The following is a 23,853-nucleotide window of genomic DNA, read 5'->3' on the forward strand; positions in this document are numbered from 1 at the left end:
ATATCCACCGCCATGGGCCTCGACGAGACTTGTTGTCTACCTAATTTGCTTTGAAGAAAAGAAAAAGAAAATCAGTCAGTTCATTACCCATTTGATTAATGATAATTTTTGTAAATATCATTGTGTACTTGGGTTCTTTACAGGGAATGTTGCAAAAGGTGTCAGTGTGCAGCACAAAATATATGATGAGCGCAGCCCACCGACGCAATTCCTGTGTTTGTAGAAAAAGCGTTGTAGTTTTTTTACTCCATTAGCTATAATTGTCACGAAGAGAAAGACGACGCAGGCATCTTGAAGGAAAAACACGTTTATTAGAGGGAACTTCTGCTCCCCTACCAACTCAAATAATACAAAGGTGGCGAAGCGCCAGTCACTAAGCTGAAGTTCACAGGATAGTGTCGGCGAATCATATGCCCCGGGGCCTGCTCTGCGTGAACTTAGCTTTCGGCACGGGTATTTCTTGAACCGTCAATTTTTCGAACCGTCGACTATTCTACGGTACTGGCGTTACGGCTAAACATTCCGCCTATCAAATGAGATAACCTGTGTGGCATAAGAAAGAAAAAAATCACACATCCCCGCGAAGTGAATCATGACGAGTGGGCGAAGCATTTAGCATCGTTCTTACCGTAAATCACCCGTGAAAGGGCTTACTGCTGGTAAGCCGATTTTCAATCCAATCAAACACAATTCAATTTATTCCAATCCAATCCAATCTATTTCAATCTAGCCTAATTCAATCAAATCGACATCCAACCAAATTCAATCCAATTTAATGCTCCTGTCGCATGCGCAGCATGGCTCTCCAGGAGCACACTTTTTTCCTCCTCTCTCTCCCTCTCCCTCTTGCTTTCTTTCTCCAACCTTTTGTGAATCTTTTATTTTGTTCTTGTTACGCTTTTGTGAACCTTTTACACACAAATGTTTTCATTTACACGGTGCTCAGCGTCTCTCTCTCTCCCCCTCTGTCTAACATTTTGTGAACGTTTTATTTTGTTTTTGTTACCGTTTTCTGAACCTTTTGTTCAGATATATTTCCATTTGAAGGGTTCTGTGCTGTGAGCACAGACGCCGGGCACCGGCGTCCGTGCTCTTGTGCGTCGGGGCGACGTATCTCGGGTAGTGCGTGTGGATGGGTGGGCACTAGACACTATGTGTCGTCGATGTCGCCGTATTCTCACCCCCAAGGATTGCCCATGTCGCCTACGCGTCACGCCATGTTGCTGTCGTCATGTTCGGCAGTCACAGAAGGATTAGAACGGGTCTTCGGGCTAAAGGCATGTCGTGGATCATGGTCTTCGGCGAATCGCTGCGTCGCTGGTGGGTTTTCATTTTTCTGCTCTTGTGCAACTCTACCTCCAGAGGTTACTGCTTTTAGCTTACCCTACGTGGGCTTGAGGACCTCCCACACGTGAAGTCTGCGGTGTTTAAATGGTTTCGCGAGCACTATGGGTAGGGCGACAGCGAATTTTTGAAGGACGCTGAACCTGGGTTGGCGTTGGTAAGGTATTCTTCGATATTAGTTGGGTGTTGACCAGGTGGTGGGGCGTGGTGCAACGACGGAGAATCCTCGCAAACCGAGACTCTTGTAAGGGCAGCGACAATAGATGGGGTCGGCCTTTCTGTAGTGATGGCACAGCGGACGATTATCAGGTGTTCCGGTAGTCAACTACAGGGGGTCCGGCGGGTGCCAGTGGAGGACTGTACGGTGGGGCCTCTTGACGACGGGTTGGAGCAGGGTGGGGTCGACGAACAGCTGCGGAGTAGGTCACAGCTTCTGGCTCACGGCCCTGTGCTTCGGATGGCGTAGAAATTCCCAGTGCTTCTGGGGCATCATCTCGGTTGACGTCGGTCAGAGAAGTGACTTTAGGTTGTGATGTCGCCGGAATAACTTCGCGGAGCCTCTCCCTGACCACTGCTCGGATGGTCTCGCGCAATGCATCGGAGCTTACAGTTACGGCGCCGATGGTCTCCACAGACTGTTGACGGGGCGTTCGTACTGTCTCGTTCAAATGTAACACCACCTCCTCCACCGAGGCGGCTTCAGAAGCTAATTCGGCACCTAGAACCTTAGTTTCTTTTCTTCGGAGATTTTCGGGTGCAGATCGCGAAACAATATTTTCATCTCCGCAACAAAGATCTGGACCCCTTCGTTCGGGTGTTGCGTGCGCGTATCCCGCAAAAATGTGGCTCTTTTTTCCGCACGACGGTGGCATATGGTTTAAGGAACTCGCTTTTGTGGAAAGAACAGTCGGTTAGGCAGCTATCGAGGTTATCGAACGAAGTTCCAGGTGTATGTTCTAAAAAGAAGAGATCAAGGCAGACATTTTCTCAGTAATCCCACATGTTAAAGATCCGGACAAGCTCCCCTTTTTCCAACCAGTCCTCAGGGCCTTCACCAGGGGATCCGCGGAACGATGGTGGTTTTCGGGGCTGTTCCAAGATGATAATAGTAGTAGCTTCTCGCTTAGTGTTGTCGGTTGCAGCGGTATTTATCTTGCTTTTTTTGGTAGGACGCCAAACTGGGCATCTAAACCTTGCAGTCGGCGGCTGCCTCGGCTTCGGCAGACTTGTAAGATTTCAGAAGGCGTACGGAGCATAAACGGCGCGTACGCAGCACCTACACCACCTGTCGCGAAGCCAAAGACGAAGGAGTTGTCTTGAAAGAAAAAAATCCCGCCATTTCCACGAAGTGTATTATTATAGGAGGTGCGAAGCTAAAATGCTTATCGGATAAACCATGACACATTCGCCCAACATCGTATAAAGACTCGACACGTTGTTATTGGCTTTCTTGACGGCGCGCACCATCTGAATGAGTGAAGGACACAGCGCGCCTTCGTAGCCATGCTTGCGTCTCGATTTGTAACGCAGTGGGAAGAGCGCCACGTACCTCCCGTCACAACCAGAGAGTCGTGGGATCGAAACCGGGCGCCACCGCGTCAAGACCACCACTCTTCGCTCGCAAAGCTTGAGACTTCCCACCGCTCCGTTGACAAGCCCGTGTAGTACGTCGACGTTTGTGGTGATCATGTAGGGCTTGTTTGGGACCATGAGAATCTCCATAGTTATGTTGGCAAATTCGGTGTGTGACATTTTACCCACCTTGTCCGTCGCATCCGGCAGAGCGTCTTGTGTCGCGTACCCCCGGTACGTGTCTTGAGCTCGCAGACGACGAACGACAACCTCTTCTTCTTCCTCTCCTCTTGTTGGGTAGCAACGAACGCGTTGAACGTTTTGACCTCTTCATCCAACATATGGTTTGCCAATACATAGGGGCATACTGCTACAATCATCATCAGCGGTATGTACACGGTGTAGGAGGGACGGGACAGGGCCCGAGCAACAGATGCTTCGCCCCTAAACCAAGTTTATTGGGAAAACTTGTGCTCCCCTAAGATCTCAAAAAATGCACAGACGGCGAAGTAGCAGTCAACAAATCGACGTGCGCAGGTGAGTGTCGGTGATTGGATGCCGCAGCATCTGGTTTGCGGGCATTTCTCTTTTGGCATAGGTTTTTCTTGAACCGTCAATTTATATCCAGAACACTGTAGATAAAAGAAGTCTATTTCCATTGCGGCGTTATGGCCTATCAAAAGAGAGAACTCGTGCGGCTTAAGAAAGAAAGTATAGAACATGCGCTTTACTTCGGAAAGATATATGAGCTCGGGGCAGCCGGGCGGTAAAAGCAAAAACAAACAAGCAAATCTAATGCATGGTTTGCAGAATATGATTCAGCTTCTTCACGCCTGAGACGTTTTCTTTATCAATGAACAACAGGAATTAAAGTTGAGCAATACATTTTACACATTTCTATTACGAAAAATGTTTTCCGTGCTCTAATACATGCTGCCACGTCCGTATGGGCATAACTGGACATTTAGCCACCCACTGTTGTCACCATGGTTGTACGACTTCGTTTGATAAGGGCAGCATTATAAACAAACACATGAGTCAACAGACTTGCAAGAATATTGGGGCACATGAGATCGCACGTGCCGATGATAATTGTGTGAGTGTAGACTCCCTCACGCTCTCCGAGAAAGAAGTGTAATTCTTAAGCCAAGGTGATGCTTTGTAATGACTGAACAGTCTGAACACGTTCCCCAGTACTGTCCTGTTGAAGGGTATGTAAAGTGACGTGACTATTTGGTGTATGTATAAACGCGTTTTTTCGCAATAAAGTTAGTTGAAAGTTTGTGCATTGTCTCGTCTTCTTTCTTTGTCTTCGTGTGGTTTGTGCATTGATCATTCAAGTATGAAATACCTACTCACAAAAACCTATACCTTGCTAAAGCAATTTTATATCGTGTGCTACATTTGACACGTAGTTTCAGTTCCCATTTTAAGTCTTGCGTCTAACATAGGCCCCTTGGTGTAGCGCGTCTGAATTGGGGATAGACCTTTAGGTAGGCGAGTTCTTTAGGTTTTCCGGAGCCGGCTGCTCAGACGGACAAGAAATTGCGTTTGGTCGCGCTGGGTGCTACTCGTTCTCGGCCGGTTCTTTACAAGCTGCAGGACGATCAACGGCCGGTGCTGAGAAACGAGACTGGAAGAACCACGAGAAGCTGGGCGGACACCTCGGCATCCCAGCGGCGCACCAGTGATCCGGCCTGGCGGGTACGACCTGTTCGTAGAAAGAGGCGTGGAGCCACCGTATCACTGTACCAATGAAGGGAACAATGGAACAGTGAAGAGGAACCTGCATGGGCCAGGCGAACAAGCGCGCCCGGCATCCTAGCCCAGCGGAAGCAGCTCGTCTTTCTGGCACATTGCCTCACGGCGGGGCTGCTGTTGTCCCGGAGCGCCCGACACAATTTCGCTTGGCCTGACGACGAGGCAAATGCCTGGGCTGAATCTTGCCCCGCTGTGCAACGACCCTGAGCTGACGTGCGCCAATATGCCACGAAGCATCGTGCTTCTCCTCTGAGACATATTGCCTGATGCAATCGTGCACGCCCATTTATTGAATCGAACCGGGCAAGTGGTGAATCTTCCGCTGAAGAACTCGAACTGCTCGCGGCTGAAACAAATCGTCGGGAATATCAAAAGCCCGAGGTGCACGGTGGACGGGTGGCAATCCACGGATACACCGAGCTGAGCCGTGGCCGTGACTTTCTGCGAGCCCTGTAACGCCGTTTTACATGTTATATAAAGCCTGCCTTCACTCAGCGTCGCCTTTACAGCTTCATTGCTCTTCCCTGCGCAGTACTCGTAGTAGCTGATCAATGCACCTTCGCAGCAATACTGAAATGAAAAGAAGAAGCAACGAAGTTTCCAGACCAAAGCCGAGCCCATCATTGAACAACAAAAACTTCTGACCAGGTTTAGAATAGGTGGAATAGTTGTTGGAAAAATAGGGTCCATGTTTTCGTGTGAAAATCTGTAGCCATATAATTTTGAGAATCAGAACAAATAAAACAAGTAACTAAAAACATTGAGGAGCACCACACGGACTGCAAGAGCGTATACAGGCTTATCGACTTTGTCTGACTTCAATCGCTTCACAGATAAATTCCGCAGTGCTTTCTCAAACACTACATGAAATGTTCAGCAAAAAGTTCTCTACAGTGCGAAAATGGACGCTTGTTCAACGCCGCGACGCGATGTAATGTAATACCTGCTGTAAACCTAAGGTGGTTGAAAGAATATGCGACGATCCTCACAGGTCAATTAACGTCTGACGTGGGGCGACATGGTTTATTCTGAGCGTACAAACAGCGCAAAAAAGATGAGGACTAAGGGGGAAGGAAAGGAGAGACAAGCGTTCGCAGCCAGCGCTGGTGTGCCCTTTTCTTTACTCTTAGTCATCGTGTTTTTTAAGTGTTTGTGTGTTGTGAGAGACACCCCGTAGTTCCCCGCTGCGGAGCCATCAGTAAGACGAAGTTTCTGCCCGGAGCCATCTAAAGTCGATGTTATGGCGAACGTCCAGGTAACCTAAGAATGGCCGCGTGTAAGGATTGGCGAGCGCCCACGAGGAACAGAATAACCAAGTGCTTTTCATGAAATAGATTTCTGAACCGAACACTACCCAACAGTTTCACCTCCAATAAAAGACCAGCAAAATTTATGCGATAGGCACGGCAAAAAACGGGGGCATACCAATACGCCAGCAACTGCTGCTCTCTTGGATATATTAGTTACAGGAAACGCATGTCCAGCAAACTTAGCTGAAAATAATAAATTGATGTAAACAGCCCCGGCATAAATTTAAAATTACCACTTTAAAATCTCTATATTTTTATGGGTAATAACGTTACTGCTCAACAACTTCAAGTGGGCGTGCGAGACTTGTGGTGGGTAAGGTTTGGCCAGAGCCATGCAGAAATTGGTGAGTCTTCCGTGAGCTTCCGACATCCGCCTCAACGGCATTATCCAACCACATTTACGTGGGTATTTCGGGTGGATGAGTTGATTTTACTGCTGAAATGGTAACCCACAAATTACCTGTGCTGTTTATTTGCTAGGACAATATGTAGCCGTAAGGCTATGTCCCACTAACGGCGCAATGGACGACGTTCTGAGACATGTTACATTTATTGCCCGCACGTCAACTTGCGGATATTCGTTGATGACGTGAGAACTCATTGGTTAACTTTCGATAACGTCGAGCTGTTGCATGCCTAACGTGTACGTCGGTAGCCGAGTGCCCAAGTTCCAAGCCACATCCACGTCTGAGTGAATGGGAACCCTAAAGGTGGCCCATGCCCGCGTTCGCACCGTATACATCCTTGTGTTTTGGACATGTGAAGTGTCGTTATTTTTTCGCCACTTAGGTCTGCTTTACATCCGCGTTCGCTGACAATGGGATGAGGATTGAGGATTGGCAGACTGAAATCCAAGCCAACGAAATTTTTGGCAGCAGCGCAGGCGCAACGATTTCAGGCCGTCGCATTTTTGCCTGACGCCCCATGCCAGGCTATTAACCGAAAAATATAATAAGTGGTTCTGTTTTCGGAAAGTTATAATTCAGGTGACTTTTATAGGAACCGATTTCCCACTGTTCCAATGGCGTGAGGGTTCGGAAAAAGCCATTGCTTTTTAAAACAGCCGAGCACCAATCTAATGCCGCGTAAAAGTCATTCTCAAACAATATGATTACGTAACAAAAGCCAAGAACTGCAGGTCTGCAGATACAAAGCGGGGGGCAGAGTGTTCTCTGTTCGGCCGAAGGACGTCATTCTTTTCAACACTTTTCGGTCCCACTCCGAGGCTTGGGTGCTGGCGGTTGTGCGCTGATGTCCTGTTTTCGAAGGCAAAGGCTTATCGCTGAGGCTCCAGGCTCTGTCCAAAGCAATGGCGGAAAATTAGATCCGGCGGGGCTAATTTTTCTACGCTTAGTAACAGCAGAACGTGGCGCGACCGAGATTTCCACCTGCTTATTCGGAAACAACAGGGAAGCGGTTTTGTACTTTTTTATTGACTGGTTTATTTGAGCCTTCCTAATGTACAAAAATGCAGGGAAACGGGATCAAAAAACTGAATTTTCGACACCTTTACTATCTCCAATATCCATGGAATACAGCAATGAAGAAAATTTGGGTACACATAGAAAAACTCAACTATGTTATGCTCCATTTTGTCCCCTAGTAGCACATAACCAATTGAATAACCTATACCTCAAAAGAAAACAGAAAGCGCACATAAAACATACTATTTTATTTCCTTGGCAATAGAAAGTCACGCCTGTAATTAACGCAATGAAACGACGCGTTTAAAACGATACAGAATATTATCTCTAAATTATGTCAAATGAATGAGAGTGATGAAAAACAAAATAAAACATGTAAATGTACTTTGCTAAGTAACACCGGTCATTTCTAAAGGAATTCACAACGCGTCAGATAAAGTAAAAACATCTCCACGTTTAAATGCTGCCACGCAAATACTGTACACCGTAACAAAGATATCTAATACAAAAAGTTCAAATAGAAAAAAAAACACTCCGAAATATGCATGCATGCACATAAATATGATGGCGAGAACCCTACGTTTGAATTTTTTATGTAAGACGCGGATACAGCCTTAATGATTGCAACTTCTACAAAATTATTGATGGTGTATCGGTAATTGTAATTGCAGCGCTGCTTTACTACTGCTTAGTATATTATTATTTTATGTATATTCCTATAGCAACCTGCTCATACAATTTTCAACACTCTTAACCCTTCATTTGTCCTACCAAGAGAGATCAACCCCCTTGCCTGGCTGCGGAAAATGTATGAAGTCGCCGAAGCTGCTTCTTTGTTACATAATGGCAAAAAAGCAATGTATTTATAACGCTGCTATATGCATCCCAATAAACCTGTAGATATATAGCTGCGGGAATGACAATATCTTGTAAGTTAAGAAACGATTAGTTGAGTGTGCATCCCATGAATCATTTGAGATGTGGCGAAGCGCTTTTGTTTGTATGAAATATTTCCTATTATGTTGGATTTAAAAGGGCTCCACACCAGAGATCAGTAGTTCACCTTGGTTGGTAGAAGGGAGTAGTAGATGAGTATCTTAAGGCTAGTGGGTAAAATATACCTGAAAGTGCATAGAATTCCCGCAAAATTCACCAGATTTGTAACATCAGGATTTGACAAAATACTCTCCAAATAGAACTTATTGGCTTAATTTCGAATCCCTCATAGTCCTTCGCCGACTATTTTTTATGTTGAGCAGTGGGTTGTGGACTTCCCCTTCTCTAGTAAGGCCGAAGAACATACTGAGGCTTTTTGACGTTGATGGGTGCGTTATGAAGGGTTCTTTAATTTGGCTTTCCCAAAATTGACGAAATAAATGCTCAAGGGGTCCGCTACAAGTTTAGCAGATAAAATCCTTGATTTTATTATTCCGATTCCCAAAATATTGTTCAGCCTCAACGGTTTTCGAATTTGAAGCTTTAAGCTTAATATCACGCGCTACATCATTACACTTCTGCAGCGCTGCTTTGGCGTTTTGCAATTCCTCGCTTTCGGCACACGTTTCTTTGATAACTTTATTCATAGAACTAAAGCTTGCATTCATCTCCCTCAGTTCTCGCTCGAAATTGTGTTTACAGTCCTTAGCTCAGCTCGCAGTTGCTCTTTGAAGTCCGGAAGCAGTGCAGTAGTTTCATTAGATACGATCATGTCTAAACATCCAAAGTTCACTGTCGAAGAAAATAACACGACAAATACACTATAGCAATACACCTGCAGCAGCATTACGATATCTGATGACGAATCGGGCAAATGTCACAAACCTGCGTGACAAACGAAAGCGCTGATAGTCGCTCCTCTTTCCTACTGCCACCGCTGCTACGAATAAATTCATGTTCTTGAAGCTAGCTGTTTTTGTACCGTCATCCATACGGACGCTCTTATGACTGCGAATGGCGTAAGAGACGTGACAGACTTGCTCGTCACACATATTCATACGGGTCCCGATGCAGCTTTGTGAAAAATTCGATGATCGTGATCGTCAGTGACCCAGAACTGCGTGACGCAGTTCTGGGCCGAGAGCCAATCCCGAGAGCCTGAAAACACGTTTACTATAATTTAGAAAAATGCCCCATTGCACACTAAGGAAAACGTAGGCGTGCGGCGTCTGCAGCCGCGCCGGCTTCTTCCAAAGTGTTCCATACCAAAAGGCGTTTTATGTTGCCATCCTAAACTTGGCAGTAGGTGCGAGTGTTTATCTCCACCAAAACCCCGATGAGGGGAATAGTCGGAAAATGCAGCTACATGTGCAACCACATACGATAAATATACCAGCATCGGGAACTCACCCCTTGTCAACGGGTAGGAGATAGAGAAAACCGATTTTAAAAGCCGGCGATCCGCCGGCCGCGTTCGTCAAGGCCAAACTGCGATAAGCCGGCGGTGCGCCGGCCCCCAGAAAAACCATTGCTTTTAAAACACCCCGGTAGATGGCGCTACCCTCTGCTCTGTGTCTGGTTGTTTTGTCCTATTCACACCAGATGGACATAGTTGTCCAGTAAAGTCGACCTTGGTTGTCGAAAAAAAAATTTCGCGGGTATTTTGGCTCCCGTTTCTCTTTCGAGTTGCTCGCCGCTTGAAGCATGGCGTCGCGAAAGAAAAAAAAGCCTCACGTGCGACGAAATTCTCGAGCTGGTGTTTCAAAGTGAAGAAGAAAGCGACTCTGGGGACGACACAGAAGTTCTCTCCGACCAAGGAGGCAGCAGTGACGAGAGTGACTCCCACAACGACAGTGATTGTGAAAGCGAGGTGAGTGTACATCAAGGCGGTCTCTCCAAGCCACCACCTTCAAAGAAGTCCAAAAATGACGACTGGAAGTGGGAGGAAAAAGACAGTTCTGAAACTGTCACCAAACTGCCTTTTAGCGGATGTGCTGGTGTGAAGCGATCGATCGAACTGAAAGTAGGTGACAGTCCACGAGCAGAAGAATTGTTCAACGCCCTCATCGGAGACGACTTTTGGGAAATGATTTCCAGGCACACGAACGCTTATGCAAAGGAAAAGCAGGCTTCCAACCCGGACCCCACATGGCATGATACGACACCGGGGGAGATGAAAGTTTACTTTGCGCTTTGTGTACTAATGAGCCAGGTAAAAAAGAGCAGCATACAGGCGTATTGGTCGCAAAGAAGTGTTATTAGCACACCATTTTTTGCGACGGTGATGCCAAGGCAACGTTTCTGGGCGCTCTCCCGGTATCTACACTTCTGTGACGACAACCTCACCGCAATTGATGACAAGCAGGCGAAGGTACGACCTGTACTGGACTACATACTCAAGTCCATCGGCAGTGCCTACTCTCCAGAAGAAGGTCTCGCTGTGGATGAGAGCTTGATGAAGTTTCGTGGTCGTCTCGCATACGTGCAATTCAACCCGTCAAAACGCGCCCGTTTTGGCGTGAAGTTTTATAAGCTGTGCGAATCTGCTAGTGGCTACTGCCTCAACTTTTCTGTATATACAGAAAAAAGTGAGCATACGGCCGCTACCATTGGAATGTTGTGTAGTGAGGCTGTCGTCATCAACCTTTGCGGCGATCATCTCGCGGATGGTCACACGATCTACATGGACAATTGGTATTCCTCACCCTTCCTTTTTCTTCAAATACACGAAGCCGGATCTAACGCCGTGGGTACTGTTAGGGTGCATCGCAAGAACATGCCCAAAGAGCTAAAAAAGACAAAGCTGAAAAAAAGGCGAGTGCAAGGCTTTTTTCTCCCAAGGCATCATGGCCTTGACATAGCAGGACAAGAAGCCGGTCAACATGCTTTCTACGTGTCACAAATCAGCCAATGTGACTGATACCGGCAAGAAGAAACGCCACAATGATCTGCCGGTTTTGAAGCCCCAGGTTGTGCAGGACTACAACCGTGGAATGGGAGGTGTCGATCGAGAAGATCAACAGCTCGCTTCCTTCCCCATAATGCGTAGGTACGCAAAGGGATACAAGAAAATATTTTTCTACATCATGGACATCGCTGTTTACAACAGCTACATCTTGTCAGCCAAGATTACGGGAAGGCGAGCCAGCTACACAGACTGGAAAGTCGACCTGGCGGAGCAGATGATCGAAGAGGCTGTGTTGCCGGGCTACCGGCGTCGAGGCAAATTTCCTGTCGGTGACTCACCAATGCGACTAGAGGCCTGTGAGTGGGCTCACTTCCCTCGGCAAATACTCCCGAATGCCATCAAGTCAAACCCATCAAGGCAATGTCACGTCTGCAAAGCCCAGGGCAAAAAGAGCGAGAGCAGGTGGGAGTGTGAGAAATGTGGGGTGGCACTTCACATGCCCGTCTGCTTTAAGATCTTCCACACACGCAAGGTTTTCTGACTGCAGTGCTTTTCGAACTATTCCTTGAACAGAATAAAACAAAAAGTGTTGGTGTGCGATTTAAATAGCCGGAGTTGTGGAGGTTTCTTTACGGCGGCGTAGAGGGCCGCTCGTGCCGCCGAAATTTGCGCGGTACAGCACGCGGGGACGGGCGTTAGAGCGGCGGAAGCGAATGGGTTAAAGCGGTAAGGTTTGTCACAAAGCAAAGCGCCTCAAGCGCTAAAATATCAAGACTTCCAAGATGTCAAAACTTCCACGCGGAAGAAAGACTTCCAAGGCGTTCAATTCGAGGCTCGTGCTTTGGCCCTAACAGTCCATACAAAATACAAGGGTGTCCCCGGACTGTCTTTCCGATAGGGCAGATGCCCAGGGGCGCACGAATTTGTATGAAGAGTGGATACTCACACAAGCATTCATGTATAACATACACGTTTTTATTTTGCAGATATTTTCACGGGTCCATTCCAGCTGTCCTCACAAGTGACCCAGAAATGATTAAACAGGTCCTTGTGAAGGATGGCCACAAAATCAGAGATAGACAGGTAAGCCAAAATTACTACAGCCTTATTTCGCAAAAATCACGTATGCGAAAGTTTCTGCATATGTTTACGAGTACAGTGAAAGATAACAAGGTGTCTGTAAGTCTGAGTCAATATAAAATACCATAACACCACGTAGTTGTTCAGATAAACATGGCATTACACTGGTATTACTTCATATACCGAAAGTTTTTTTTTATTGGACTATTCTTATTCTAATGGTAGCAACTATTCTACAGCTATCACACAGGACATACATCCCTAATAAATCAGCATTGCAATAAGATTGCGATTGATGCAAATATTTGAATCCCACTTGCTGCGGGAAAAACGTGAGGAGGAATTACTCATTATTTCGAGCGAAACGGGAGATGAGGAAGTGTACTAATCGCGTGAAGGACATCATGCAATTTTTCTAATAAATGTCCGGTTCCATCTTTTTTGTAATAACGCAAACAAAGCACCATTGAGGTTTATTGTGACATTGCATTTGATTGCAATGTTACGCGTTAGCCTTAGAGATATTTCGTATTGGCAATTTGCGTTCGTGTATATTTCTTTAGGCTTTGTTTGAGTGCAACACTTTTTATAATACCCACAAACTTTATTAGAGCGGGGAGATGTTGCGCGGAGGCCATGAAACTCCTTACTTGCATTCGGGACACAATTGAAAGTTTAGTCGGTGCAATTTCAACGAAGCCAATTGGGGTACAAAACAGAGGGAAATAAATGAGGTTCCGCAACGCTTTCTTCTTATTTGACAAAAAAAATGAAACAGAAAAAAACAACAATAAAAGTTCGGAAGAAAAAAACTAGGCATTCCCAATGAGCAGCGACCCGATATGCGCCAGCAGTTGTGTTCTTCTAAGCAACTTGGAAATTGCCGGTTTACCATTGTGAGCAATACGAAAGGGAACACAGAAACCCGTAACAAAACAGCCTTAGACCCAGCTATTAGACATATGCAGCGGGCGCCGTCGGAGACAAAGTGGAATGGAGGATGCTGTTCTAACAACTGTTCCCATTCCCGCCACGCATTTTATCCGCTGTCACGGGTACCATGTTATCGGCAAAATTACGTAAAGGCTGCTTTGTAGAAATTCTAGCGCGGCGGGAGTGCCAACAGTTAGTGAAAGAGCGCCCTCCTTGGCCCTTTCCTTTGTCGCATCGCCATGCGGGTATCGCTCCGAGTCTGTTTCGAAGCTGTTTGCCACGCTTTCCTGTGTTCCCTTTCACATTGCTCATAATAGTACACCGATTTTTGCTGCTCATTCCTCAGTTGAGGCAATAACAAGAAATAGAAAGCGCACGCTTATCTTTGAGCAAAGAAAAGCCAGCAATAAACAAATACATTATTCGAAAACGAGTGGCCAATGCCACACGCAAACGCGATGCAGTTTCTTGTGGTAACATGGGAAACATTTGTGTAGTGCGCACTGTATGTGTCTCACAGAAATACGCATACAGCTCTCCCGTCATTATCATGTAGTACATAGTTGTAGTTACGAGAGAAATATATTGCCAGAAATTATGAGCCATTTTACTGTGTAAGGTTGATGATCAACGAAGCTGAGGAGCACAGCATTCAAACCAAACTACAAAATACCGACAGATGTCGTGGTGCACAAGGCCTTCCTTGTCATGATTCTACCTGGCTAGGTGGTCTCGATTCGGGGGTGGGTGTTTCGTTTTGTAATAGAGGAGGGGCGCATGGCCATTTAAGCAGATACGCACCTCACCCACATCAAAATATGCGACATCCACGGAATCCCGGAGTAGAGACTTCGCGCGGCCTCCTCGTGTGGCAGAAAACAAGTTAAATTCACACAGAAAAATGCAAGTTGCCAATTTAAAGCAAGTGCAGAGTGAGATAAAATAAGCAATAACGTAAGCAAACAAACAGAGAAACTCGTACACAAACGCATTGCGCTACTGAACTCCCCCGCGTTTAAAAAAACGCATACACACCAAGCGGCCGCGGTATGACGCGTCTCTCTTCTTTCGCGTCGCGTTAGGGCGCTTAGTTGTTGCGTACACAGATTTCTTGAACAAACAACAAACACATGCGGGGCGTTGGCCATCGAGATTCGTTGTTATCTGTAGGCATTGGTACTACATATGGCATTATATGCATTTTTTTGCCGGCGAAATGCACATTGGCTTGCGTGTAAACTGCGTTTTTTGTTGTGAAACGCAGTAGAGACTAACCCGAACATCAGGCTCATTCAGCTGATTACGAGGTGAATTCTCTCATGCTGCAGGTTTTTACAGCCGTCACAAAACCGCTTCTGATGAACAAGGTGAAACTCTCCAGAACATACGGCCACGACTGGAAGGAGCTGCGGGGCCTGGTTTCATCGACATTTAAGGGCGGCAGCATGAAGCAGGTTTGTCTAACAACGTAACACTTTTAGCTCCTGTTTAGGTCAAAAGACGCTGTCATGCTAGGAACTTTCGATCAAAAAATCCTCACTTGTAGAATGGAAGGCCGTTATTCCGGACGTTCCTTTGGAGAGGTCCCAAGTGCACTGCAGTGGAATTGAGGACGTCGTGTTGCCGCCACTTATTTGCAGAACAGTAATCTTGGACTAGCGTAAAACTCACTGCCCTTCGTACAGCTCAAGAGAGAAGACAGGGCTCAAACGCATATTCGTACTCAGGATCATTCGAAGAAAGGATTGCAATCAAAATGTTTACCTGGCACATGTAAATATTATCAATATTATCAATTATACCATCAACGCTTGTTCTCTAGCTCGAAAAGAGACGCAAATACGCAGAAAAATGCAGACAGGACATTTGCTAGGCCGCCTTCTTCTGCTGCGTTGCCGTGTATTTTTGTTCTAGAAAACCGGCCTCAGTTATCCCAGTACCAACTTGGCCATCTTTCAGCTCTAATACAATATTAGGAGATAAGGGAAGTTTACAAACGTAGAAGTGTCCCTGTCCTGCATATGAGGCTGCTGGGATGTAATGACGTCAAAATACCTTAAGCGCGAACAGGAATAAATACACAAAAAAAACGACGGGACGGGCGCTGACTTCAAGCGGCGTATATAATGAAGCAGTTGCGAATGAGTTGCTTATACAAATCCTGTATTAAAGTGTCACGTAGCCAAAGACGACGCAGTTATCTTAAAGGAAAAACAAGCTTATTGAAGCGAACTTGTGCTCCCCTAACAACTCAAAGAATACACAGGCAGGAAAGCAGCAGTCATCAAAGTGACGTGCGCAGGCGAGTGTCGCCGATTCGAATGCCGCAGCGTCTGGTCTGCGGGCATTTATCTTTGTGCGCTGTAATTTCACGAACCGTCGTATTACATCCGTAACCCTGTAGAGCAAAGAAGACTATTCAAGGCTGGGGGCGTTAGTGCGAAACATTCTCCCTGTCAAATAAGATAGTCCGCGCGGCATAAGAAAGAACGGATGGAACATCCGCTTCACTCGGGACACAGATAACACAGCCCAGCGCAGCCTGGTGGCAAAAGCAAAAACATGAACAAATTCAATGCATGGTTCCCGGCAATATTCAGGTATGCATGATAGCTATTCTTCTGATCACATGGTTCAGTTAAATCATGCCACAGAACGTGTTTTTTGCTAAGCCTGGGTGTCCATACGCCCTAATCTCGGGGAAGATAGTTGACGGTGTCAATTCAATTATTTCAGAAATCCTGTGGTTTAGTAAAATGCGGTGACGGCTAAGAGTACTTATGGGTGCGCTGCAATTTTCTCTTTAGACGGCTTTGTTGCCGTCTTCACGGAAAGTCCGCCATCTTAAGCCCTGTTCCAATTTGAACACATCAGTAAACGAAGGATACTTCGAAGAGACAGCATCGAAGTCACCAACGATACAGGCTACCTTCCTGTCTAAACTAATAAGTGACGCCAGCGCCACCTTTTTGTATAGTAAGGTTGGGCCAAATTAACTTGTTATTTTCTTCAGATATCAAGTGTAATTTGCTTGTGGCGAATATGCTTTTTTCAGTTTCACAATGAGATAATTTCGTATTACTAACGGTAATATTGTTTACAAAACCCTCGGCCGTGCATTTGCCAACATTCCTGCAACAAAGTTTTTCTGTTTTGGTGACCGCTGCGCCATTCCAATTATTCTTCCTTTAGACGTTTAATTGGACTGTTTCGTAATCTGTCTACCAAGCTGCCCACGAATTGGAACGAAGCCTATGCATTCAGAGAGGAATACAACGCCCAAGTAATGCGCCAAAATTCAAGCTTCCTTAGTAAAAGATTGACGGGACAGCCTAATAAATGCTAATGTAACGAAACGCAGAAACGACACGCGGATTTTCTTCAAGTTATCGCTGCGCAGGCGGGATGCATGCCGTAGACAGGATTTTGTAGGCACAACTTCCAGATAAATCTGAAGCGGTAGGTGAAACAAGAAGTCCAAGCGCATGTCTTCGTTGCCTCTAGAAGGAGGTATCTTGGGCCGGGGGCACAAAAAAAATTCATAAAAAAAAACAGGCTTCCCTAACCCCGAATACTTTCTGAATCCCAAAACACAAAAAATCACGCAAGAATAAAAGCCACCTACGTAAAAGAACGGGGCTTAAACCGTGACAGCTTCTCCCACGCAGCCTCAGTCAAAGCCAAAGCCCGAAATCCCAACAATAACGATTGATCGGAAGGGCGAATCAGATAAACCCCGGTGCATAACGCGACCGACCCAGGTTATAAGCTGATCGAGGGAAGTGTTTTTTCTAGAGGCAATTTTTGTGCATTTTGGAAACCGAAAGTCAGTATCATAAGTATAGGTTTGTTAAACCAATGTGTGATGTAGACTTTTTGCAGTGCATCTGGTCTTACATCAACGAAATCAGTGGTACCTAAAAGGCTTTGTTTAATCAAAGCGGATTCTTTTCCATACGACCGTTTCGGGGAGTGGCTCTACAATTGCGTGGTGTTCAAGTACCCACTACTCAAATGTCTTCAATGATATTGAAAGATAGAAAACAATTATGACCCACAATGACGGGTACTCCGGGCTTCCCTAGTAATATCCCTTCGAACTCCATAACGAGAAGAAGAGACTGCTTGGACGAGCCAACCTGAGAAGCTGAAATCGAAAACACTCATACAGCAAATACTTCGTGGGTGTAAACTGACAATGTTATTGAGTGTGAGTTGCTTTCACTCTTGCGACAGGCCGTTGTAATAATGAAAGACCGTGCCAAGTTATTCACGGATATGGTTGAGCTTGCGGCAACGAAGCAGGACGGAGCGGCAAACCTACATATGCACGTGCTACGCCTGGCAATGGACGTAGCCGTTGGTGTTTTCCACGGCATCCAGACTGATGTCCAGCGTGGGGACGAGGCCGCCTGCAAGCTTCTCGACAAGTGCCGACAGTGCACGGGAATGTTCGGAACAAGCAAGATGGTACTATTCAGTGAGTATCTAACCTGCCGGTAGGTCTCAAGGCTGCCTTTTCTATTGACGCCAAATGTACCCATTCCACGGGGCAGCTTCATTCCCCAGAAATCCATATGAAAGTATCGGTGGGTCAATCTGAACTAAAATGATTTGAAACTTAGTTTCCACTGCAGTGCGACAATATTTTTCTAGTAGACAGTGACCGTTCGGTCCAAATAATTCAGGTGCGAAACATTTTCAAGCGATACAAAGTAATAAAATTGTTGTGATGAACCTTTGCTCTACCTTAGTTGAGAGCGAAAGCTTCACTACCCTGGCTAGGCTCATTGTCTATGTATGGTGAGGTGTGGTTTGGCAATTATATACAGACATGTTTGATATAAATAAACTGCTTATTCATCATTTTTCGCCTCATGACATTTTGTAAGCCTCGCCGCTGTTCGATCAACCACAGCTGGATGTTCGTCTTCCTACATCGCAAATGGCTCTGCACCGCACGTATCCTCCTGGTCCTGTATTATAGCGCACGCTTATCGCTGTAGCGGCGGCCTCCTCACCTACCTCCACCAGGTGGCGATACTGGTTCCGGGCCCGTCTCCGTTGCCTCCTCGCCCATCTCTCCCCTGCGGCCTATCTCTCCCCGCCATCGGGCCGCTGCCCTGTGCAGTGCGCTCTCCCGTATAGCGACAAGGGTCCTATGACGACGGACCTAAACCTACCGGGAATGAAACAGTGATTGTGTGCGCCTTTTGGAACAAAAAACCAGGTTTTCATCACGTTTAAGCGCAGCAGATAGCGCCTGCTAAAGCCATTCGTAGAAGAAATCGGGGAGCGACGTAAAAATTGCGATGATAACAAAGTGAGGGTTGAAGTATGTCATCAGAGTACTAGTAGGGAGCTGGACAAATTGTGATAACACCTCACTGTTGACAACAGACACCGGAAGACAATATAAATGAGGTGGAGGAGAAGATGACTGTGAAGAGCGCATTGTGCGGGCACGACTTTTCGTTGCGGTTGCATAACCGACATAGAGCCATGCACCTGTTAAAGAAGACTTCATCGCCTTGTAAGATTCTGTGCATAAAAAAAGAAAACAATTTATGTTAGGTTTTAAGATGCAGTTATTCGTCTTTCTGGGATTATGTAGCTGCCCTAAGGGTGATAAGAAAACGTCAAAGGCTGCCATACGCGGTTATACAGCGGACATATGCTTTCACCAACTGTCGTGCCTGTGTTACCTAGCTGACCAACTTTGTTAATATTATCCTATTCACCCCACTGTGACAAGTGCCACGACAGGGCCAGATGAAAACTTTACGTTGGTACGTCCGGCTCTATTAGTATAAGTCCAAACGTCTGGTAAATTCTGGCAGCTCTGCATCGTAAGCAGTTGCCATTTAATAATTGAAAAATGGCACAAAATTACCAGCTCCAACTAATGGCCGAGGAAACAACTTAGCTAAGAAAACAAAATGGACGCCATCCCTCTCTGCGGAAGTGGATGCCTAGTGCAACTGTCGAAAGCATGTACACATGCGGATGGGGGAGGGTATAAAATGTTCCTCATTGACTCGGCAGGCATGTCGCTTGCACACGGCTTCTCTGGCGGTAAATGCTGGGCCCTGACTCAGGAGCTCGTAGTCTTGGGCGAGAACTGCTGGGTTCTTCCTGGCCCGATGCGTGTGCTAAGGCTGGAATGACGCCAATTCTCCCCTTTCGAGAGCAGCTGCAGACCTAATATTAAACGCAATGCAAGAAGGGGAAGGTTCCCATTGTTCACCTGCGCCGTATCATCCATCATGCGGATCCTATTATGTTTCCTTTTTTTTTCTTTACACGAATAATGAGCTTTAAGCTGCACGCCTGATTAGCCTGACGCATGCGCTCCACTCGTAAATGAGAACTGCTGCATCCTGATTGTTTCTTTACGGCACAAAATGTTACGGTTATATCCAGGGTAATTGCTTCGCTGTGAAATTGAAGTTTGCGTAATTCTACAGCGGACGCCAGTTTTATGTGTAGTGCATCCTCCGCTTTCGGCGCTAGGGGGGGGGGGGGGGGGAGAGCGGCGGCGGAGAAATGGCAGTCAGGGGGGAAATGCGCGAAGTGCGTTACTACGCCTAAATGTAGAAGTAGTTTAGGTACCTCTTCAACTCTGTATACAAATGGATTATTTTCGTAGCCGCGGCTTCAACAACAGCTATTCGAGCACCGCGATAATAGGTACTAATAATTGTATTCGGCTGTTTTCCAGGAAAAGAATACAACAAACTTACAAATGTTCTGTAACACTTGTATTATGGAGCTGCTCTGGTAGGAATCAAAAATCAATACTAAAATTCATTACCAGTTTTTAAAACCTCAGACAATATTTTCTTCTGGTTACGCGCCGAAAATTTCGGCCACCTTCGCAGCTAAGATGCGAAAAACGAGTAAACCGCGGAGCCAGTTGCCTTCACTAAACTTAACTCGACTTTTCTTATTTTTGCCCCTTTCCTTACGAGATTCGTGGTCAAAATCAAAGCTTTATGCATACAAATTTACTTAAATGAAAGTCCACAATCCAGCCTCCTATAGCCCTAAATACAAGCTACCAAAGTCCCAAGCGGACAGAGGTTTCATTCCAACCATGGTGGGAGTTTTTAAAGATGATAGTTTTCGTTGGGCCACTTGAACGCGGAAAGTTTGATCTGCCATTCTGTCAGTTTGTCTGTCAGCCTGTCAATTAAGACACCCGGCCAAACTAGGAGCAGTCGTTGAAGGCGATGGTTAAACACCTAAAGCCAGTTTTAAGCATCAAGATCTAGTGGCAGTGTACTTACGCAAAACAGTACGCATATCTGATGCTCAACATGAGTAGATAAGTAATCATTGAAGCTGTAATTTATTAAGCAGTACCTGGATGCTCCAAGACGCTAGTATTGCTTGGGCTGGAATTGATCGACTGATTGATTGATTGTAGGGTTTAACGCGCCTACGCAACGCAGGCCATGAGGCGCGCCGTAGTGGAGGGCTCCGGATTAATTTTGACCACCTGGTGATCTTTAACGTGCGCCGAAATCTCGAACACACGGGCGTTTTTACTTTTCGCCTCCATCAGAAAAGCGGCCGCCGCGGCCGGGAATCGAACCCGCGACCTCGTGCTCAGCAGCGCAACGCCTTAGCCACTGAGCCACCGCGGCGGGTGGGCTGGAATGGCAAATGGAATATTAGGCACTTTAGGGATATTAGGCAGACGGGGCCGCCTTCTGCAAGTGGCCCTGGGTGCGGCATTTCGTGCGTTTCCCAGGGCAGGGCCAGATGGTACCGCCAATGTCACCGGCAGTATCTTTGGCGATGCGCAGGAAAGGACAGCGCTAGATCACGCTCTTTTCCGCCCTTCATTGATTATGACCGTGGTGAAGTTCGGAGTGCGGACGCGAGACTTACCCTGAAATCGCATTAAAAGATACGCATAAGAACACTGTCGTCTCTCGGCATTTGCAGCGAAACAAGCAGACACGCGGACGATTTTTCTTGGCACGGGTTCTACCAACACATTCTTGTTGCCTTTTTGCTGCCTCGCCACTTTCCCGCCCACTTCTTCGCCTTGCATTTCAAGCAGAAGTTCCTGTAAGCGTTCCCCCTAACCAAAAAAGCCTCAATGACTCCTCTGGTAATAAAATGTTTAACATTCGGCGTAAGATTTACTTTAATATTGATGTACCTTGCTTACGAAGATTCTGAGATACAAAAAAACAGCTTTAAAACTTTTAGCCTCTCATTTATTGCTACTGTTTTCCCGCATCCCAATTTGTAATTGCGGAGGCATCCTCCCTTTGTTGCCACGTTCCTTCCTCAGAATTGTAAAAGTGGAAGTGGGTTCGAGAACATGGTGACTATCTGTTAGTATTAGGGCTCATGTGGGTAACTGGTAGTTTTATATTGTTTTAAAGTGTTCTTTTATACCACATTGTTTAAAGATCTTAGGCAATATTTGGTTGATTCGAGTGTACCCTTTAGGGTATTTCAGATGATAAGCTTGCTAGCCAGAAAGTAATTTCTGTAGGTCGGTTTAGTTATGCGTCAGTAAAGTTTCAGGGTTGTTTTAGGTACCAAAGGCATTTCTGCAGTTGTATGAGGGATATTCATTTGCTACTTGTGCTTGACAACAAATATTTTCTTCCATGCTCTTTCATCACTTCGGTCGGAAGCAGCAGTTAAAAAAATACGCAGATACCAGACAAGAGTCTAACTTTTAGCAATTTGTCTTTATATCCTACTGGACATCACGAATGCAAACAACGCACAGCTAGGTCCAAGGAGAAAGCTCTGCGGCACAATATAAATGAGTGTGCCTGCCCATAACTTGCAATACGTAAAGGTACCAAATTAAAACCATAGATTATGCTAATCAGCAGCCCCGCCAACAAACTGTCAACTATCTTTGCTGCCATGAATTCAATTGGTGGACTGGGTGAAAAAAAAACATTGGTAAGCAGCCGCATGCCGGCAATATGCTTCCATGAATTACAAGAAATAGGTTTATCATTATACAGTTACAATTTTTGCTTAGAACAAGTTATAAAATACATACTGATTGAGCAATATGCCGTTTGTAGTCATGTTTAAACAGAGGTTCTATTTGGAACAATTTTCGAACCCAAAGCATTTTTGTACTGTTACTATTCACGGAGGCGTGTGTACAAGTTACCATTTCAAAAACAGTTTTATTATTTCCCCTGCTTCAAATATCGTTGTGGTACCGATGTTTTGTGAGGAGTTGATGACAGCTAGGTACTATAAATTCCTCAAAACATTTAATGCTTTCTAAATATGGAGGTTGAGTCTAAAGCTCTTCGGGCCACCAAACAAATATGTGCAGAATAGCCCAAAATTGTAAAAGAAGTTTTGAGGATAACGACAATGACAACAAATGTGACTTACAGTTTTTTCAAAATCATAGCGACAACCATTTAATGACTTCTGATAGTTGGTAGTATATTAGGACATTAGGCCACATTATTTGTTTTAATTCTTGCATCGAATGCAGGGAAATTCTTTGGGACACGATGCAACAATTCTGCGCAGTAATTATATTGAGTGAATATTTTATAAGTTGCAGAAATCGCATTGTTTTCCTGATTTTTCGAAGGTGTGCACCAATCTTCTAAGTGGGTCAGTTCTGCAGAATCTCTTATATGACGTTTTACAGCAACTCCGCGACCTGCATATATGAATGCAAACGCGCCAAACGTATTGTGATCTTTTTTAGTGCTGCGGGTAAATCCAAATTAAATCACCACGCTTGCTTTCCCCACGCTGCAGATTCTATCTCAGAGCTTCCCTGGATCTATGTGCCAGTGCTCAAGTACGCCCTATCTCGAGGTGTCCCCATGGATGCCGTAGTTGCATACTTCGGCCCTATTTTCGAGGAACGAAGAAAGACGGATGCGGTAAGTAACCGTACTTCAAAATAACAGCCCGTGAATAGGAGTTAGGATTACGCGAAATGTTTCTTCGATATGACTGCTGGGATAAAATGCTAGTAAGGTCAAAAGACAGCGGCATTTACGCTTGCCAGGCGCACAGCTTCAAGAACAAAATTCCCGAGTCCGCCTACTCTACAAAGCACGTAAAAGTCTCGCAAACCTAAACTTCCCAAAAAAAAATTTCTCATCACACAAGAACAGCACTACAATTTTGTGCATCAAATACCCAGGAATATTATGTCAAAGAAAACTTCAGCTAAGATAAATTGCATCAGACAGAATCAACGCCTAATAGCCATATCCTTAATTAGTTATCGCTTAGCAGAATCGCGCTTGCTATAAAAAACATTTTGTTGGTGCCTAGACACTCGGCGAAGTTTCGTTTTGCTAGACGATTTATAGCCACTTAGCTTTGCGAACTCCTCAAATTGATGTACAACGCCTGAAGCAAAATCAAGTCTGGCATGATGCAGAAAGTTTTGCCTGAGGCATCACTAGACATAGCCTGTATAGTTGTGCCTTCATTTAAAGCATATGGTTGTGTTGGCCTTCACAGGTCGGAAGCGGCAGATGAAAAAAATTCTGAGAATGTCTGAACGAGCATCAGGGACGGCAGTGTCGAGCAAACGGCGGGTTAAGGCTTGATG

The 23,853-nt window shown here is 45.7% G+C and overlaps 1 protein-coding gene across 1 annotated transcript in view; it reads left to right on the forward strand.

Annotated features, from left to right (window-relative positions):
• LOC144146619 (cytochrome P450 3A31-like) overlaps positions 1-23,853 on the forward strand; it is a 96,635-nt gene that overhangs the window by 51,309 nt on the left and 21,473 nt on the right. The window contains exons 4-7 of the mRNA XM_077678555.1: positions 12,242-12,338; positions 14,597-14,722; positions 17,505-17,748; positions 23,043-23,170. Coding sequence (XP_077534681.1) covers positions 12,242-12,338; positions 14,597-14,722; positions 17,505-17,748; positions 23,043-23,170 — 595 coding nt within the window. The remainder of the gene's footprint in view (positions 1-12,241; positions 12,339-14,596; positions 14,723-17,504; positions 17,749-23,042; positions 23,171-23,853) is intronic.

This window comes from Haemaphysalis longicornis, unplaced genomic scaffold, assembly GCF_048455015.1.
Source record: "Haemaphysalis longicornis isolate Haplotype H1 unplaced genomic scaffold, Haemaphysalis longicornis Haplotype H1 scaffold_7, whole genome shotgun sequence".
NCBI classification, from domain to species: Eukaryota; Metazoa; Arthropoda; class Arachnida; order Ixodida; family Ixodidae; genus Haemaphysalis; species Haemaphysalis longicornis.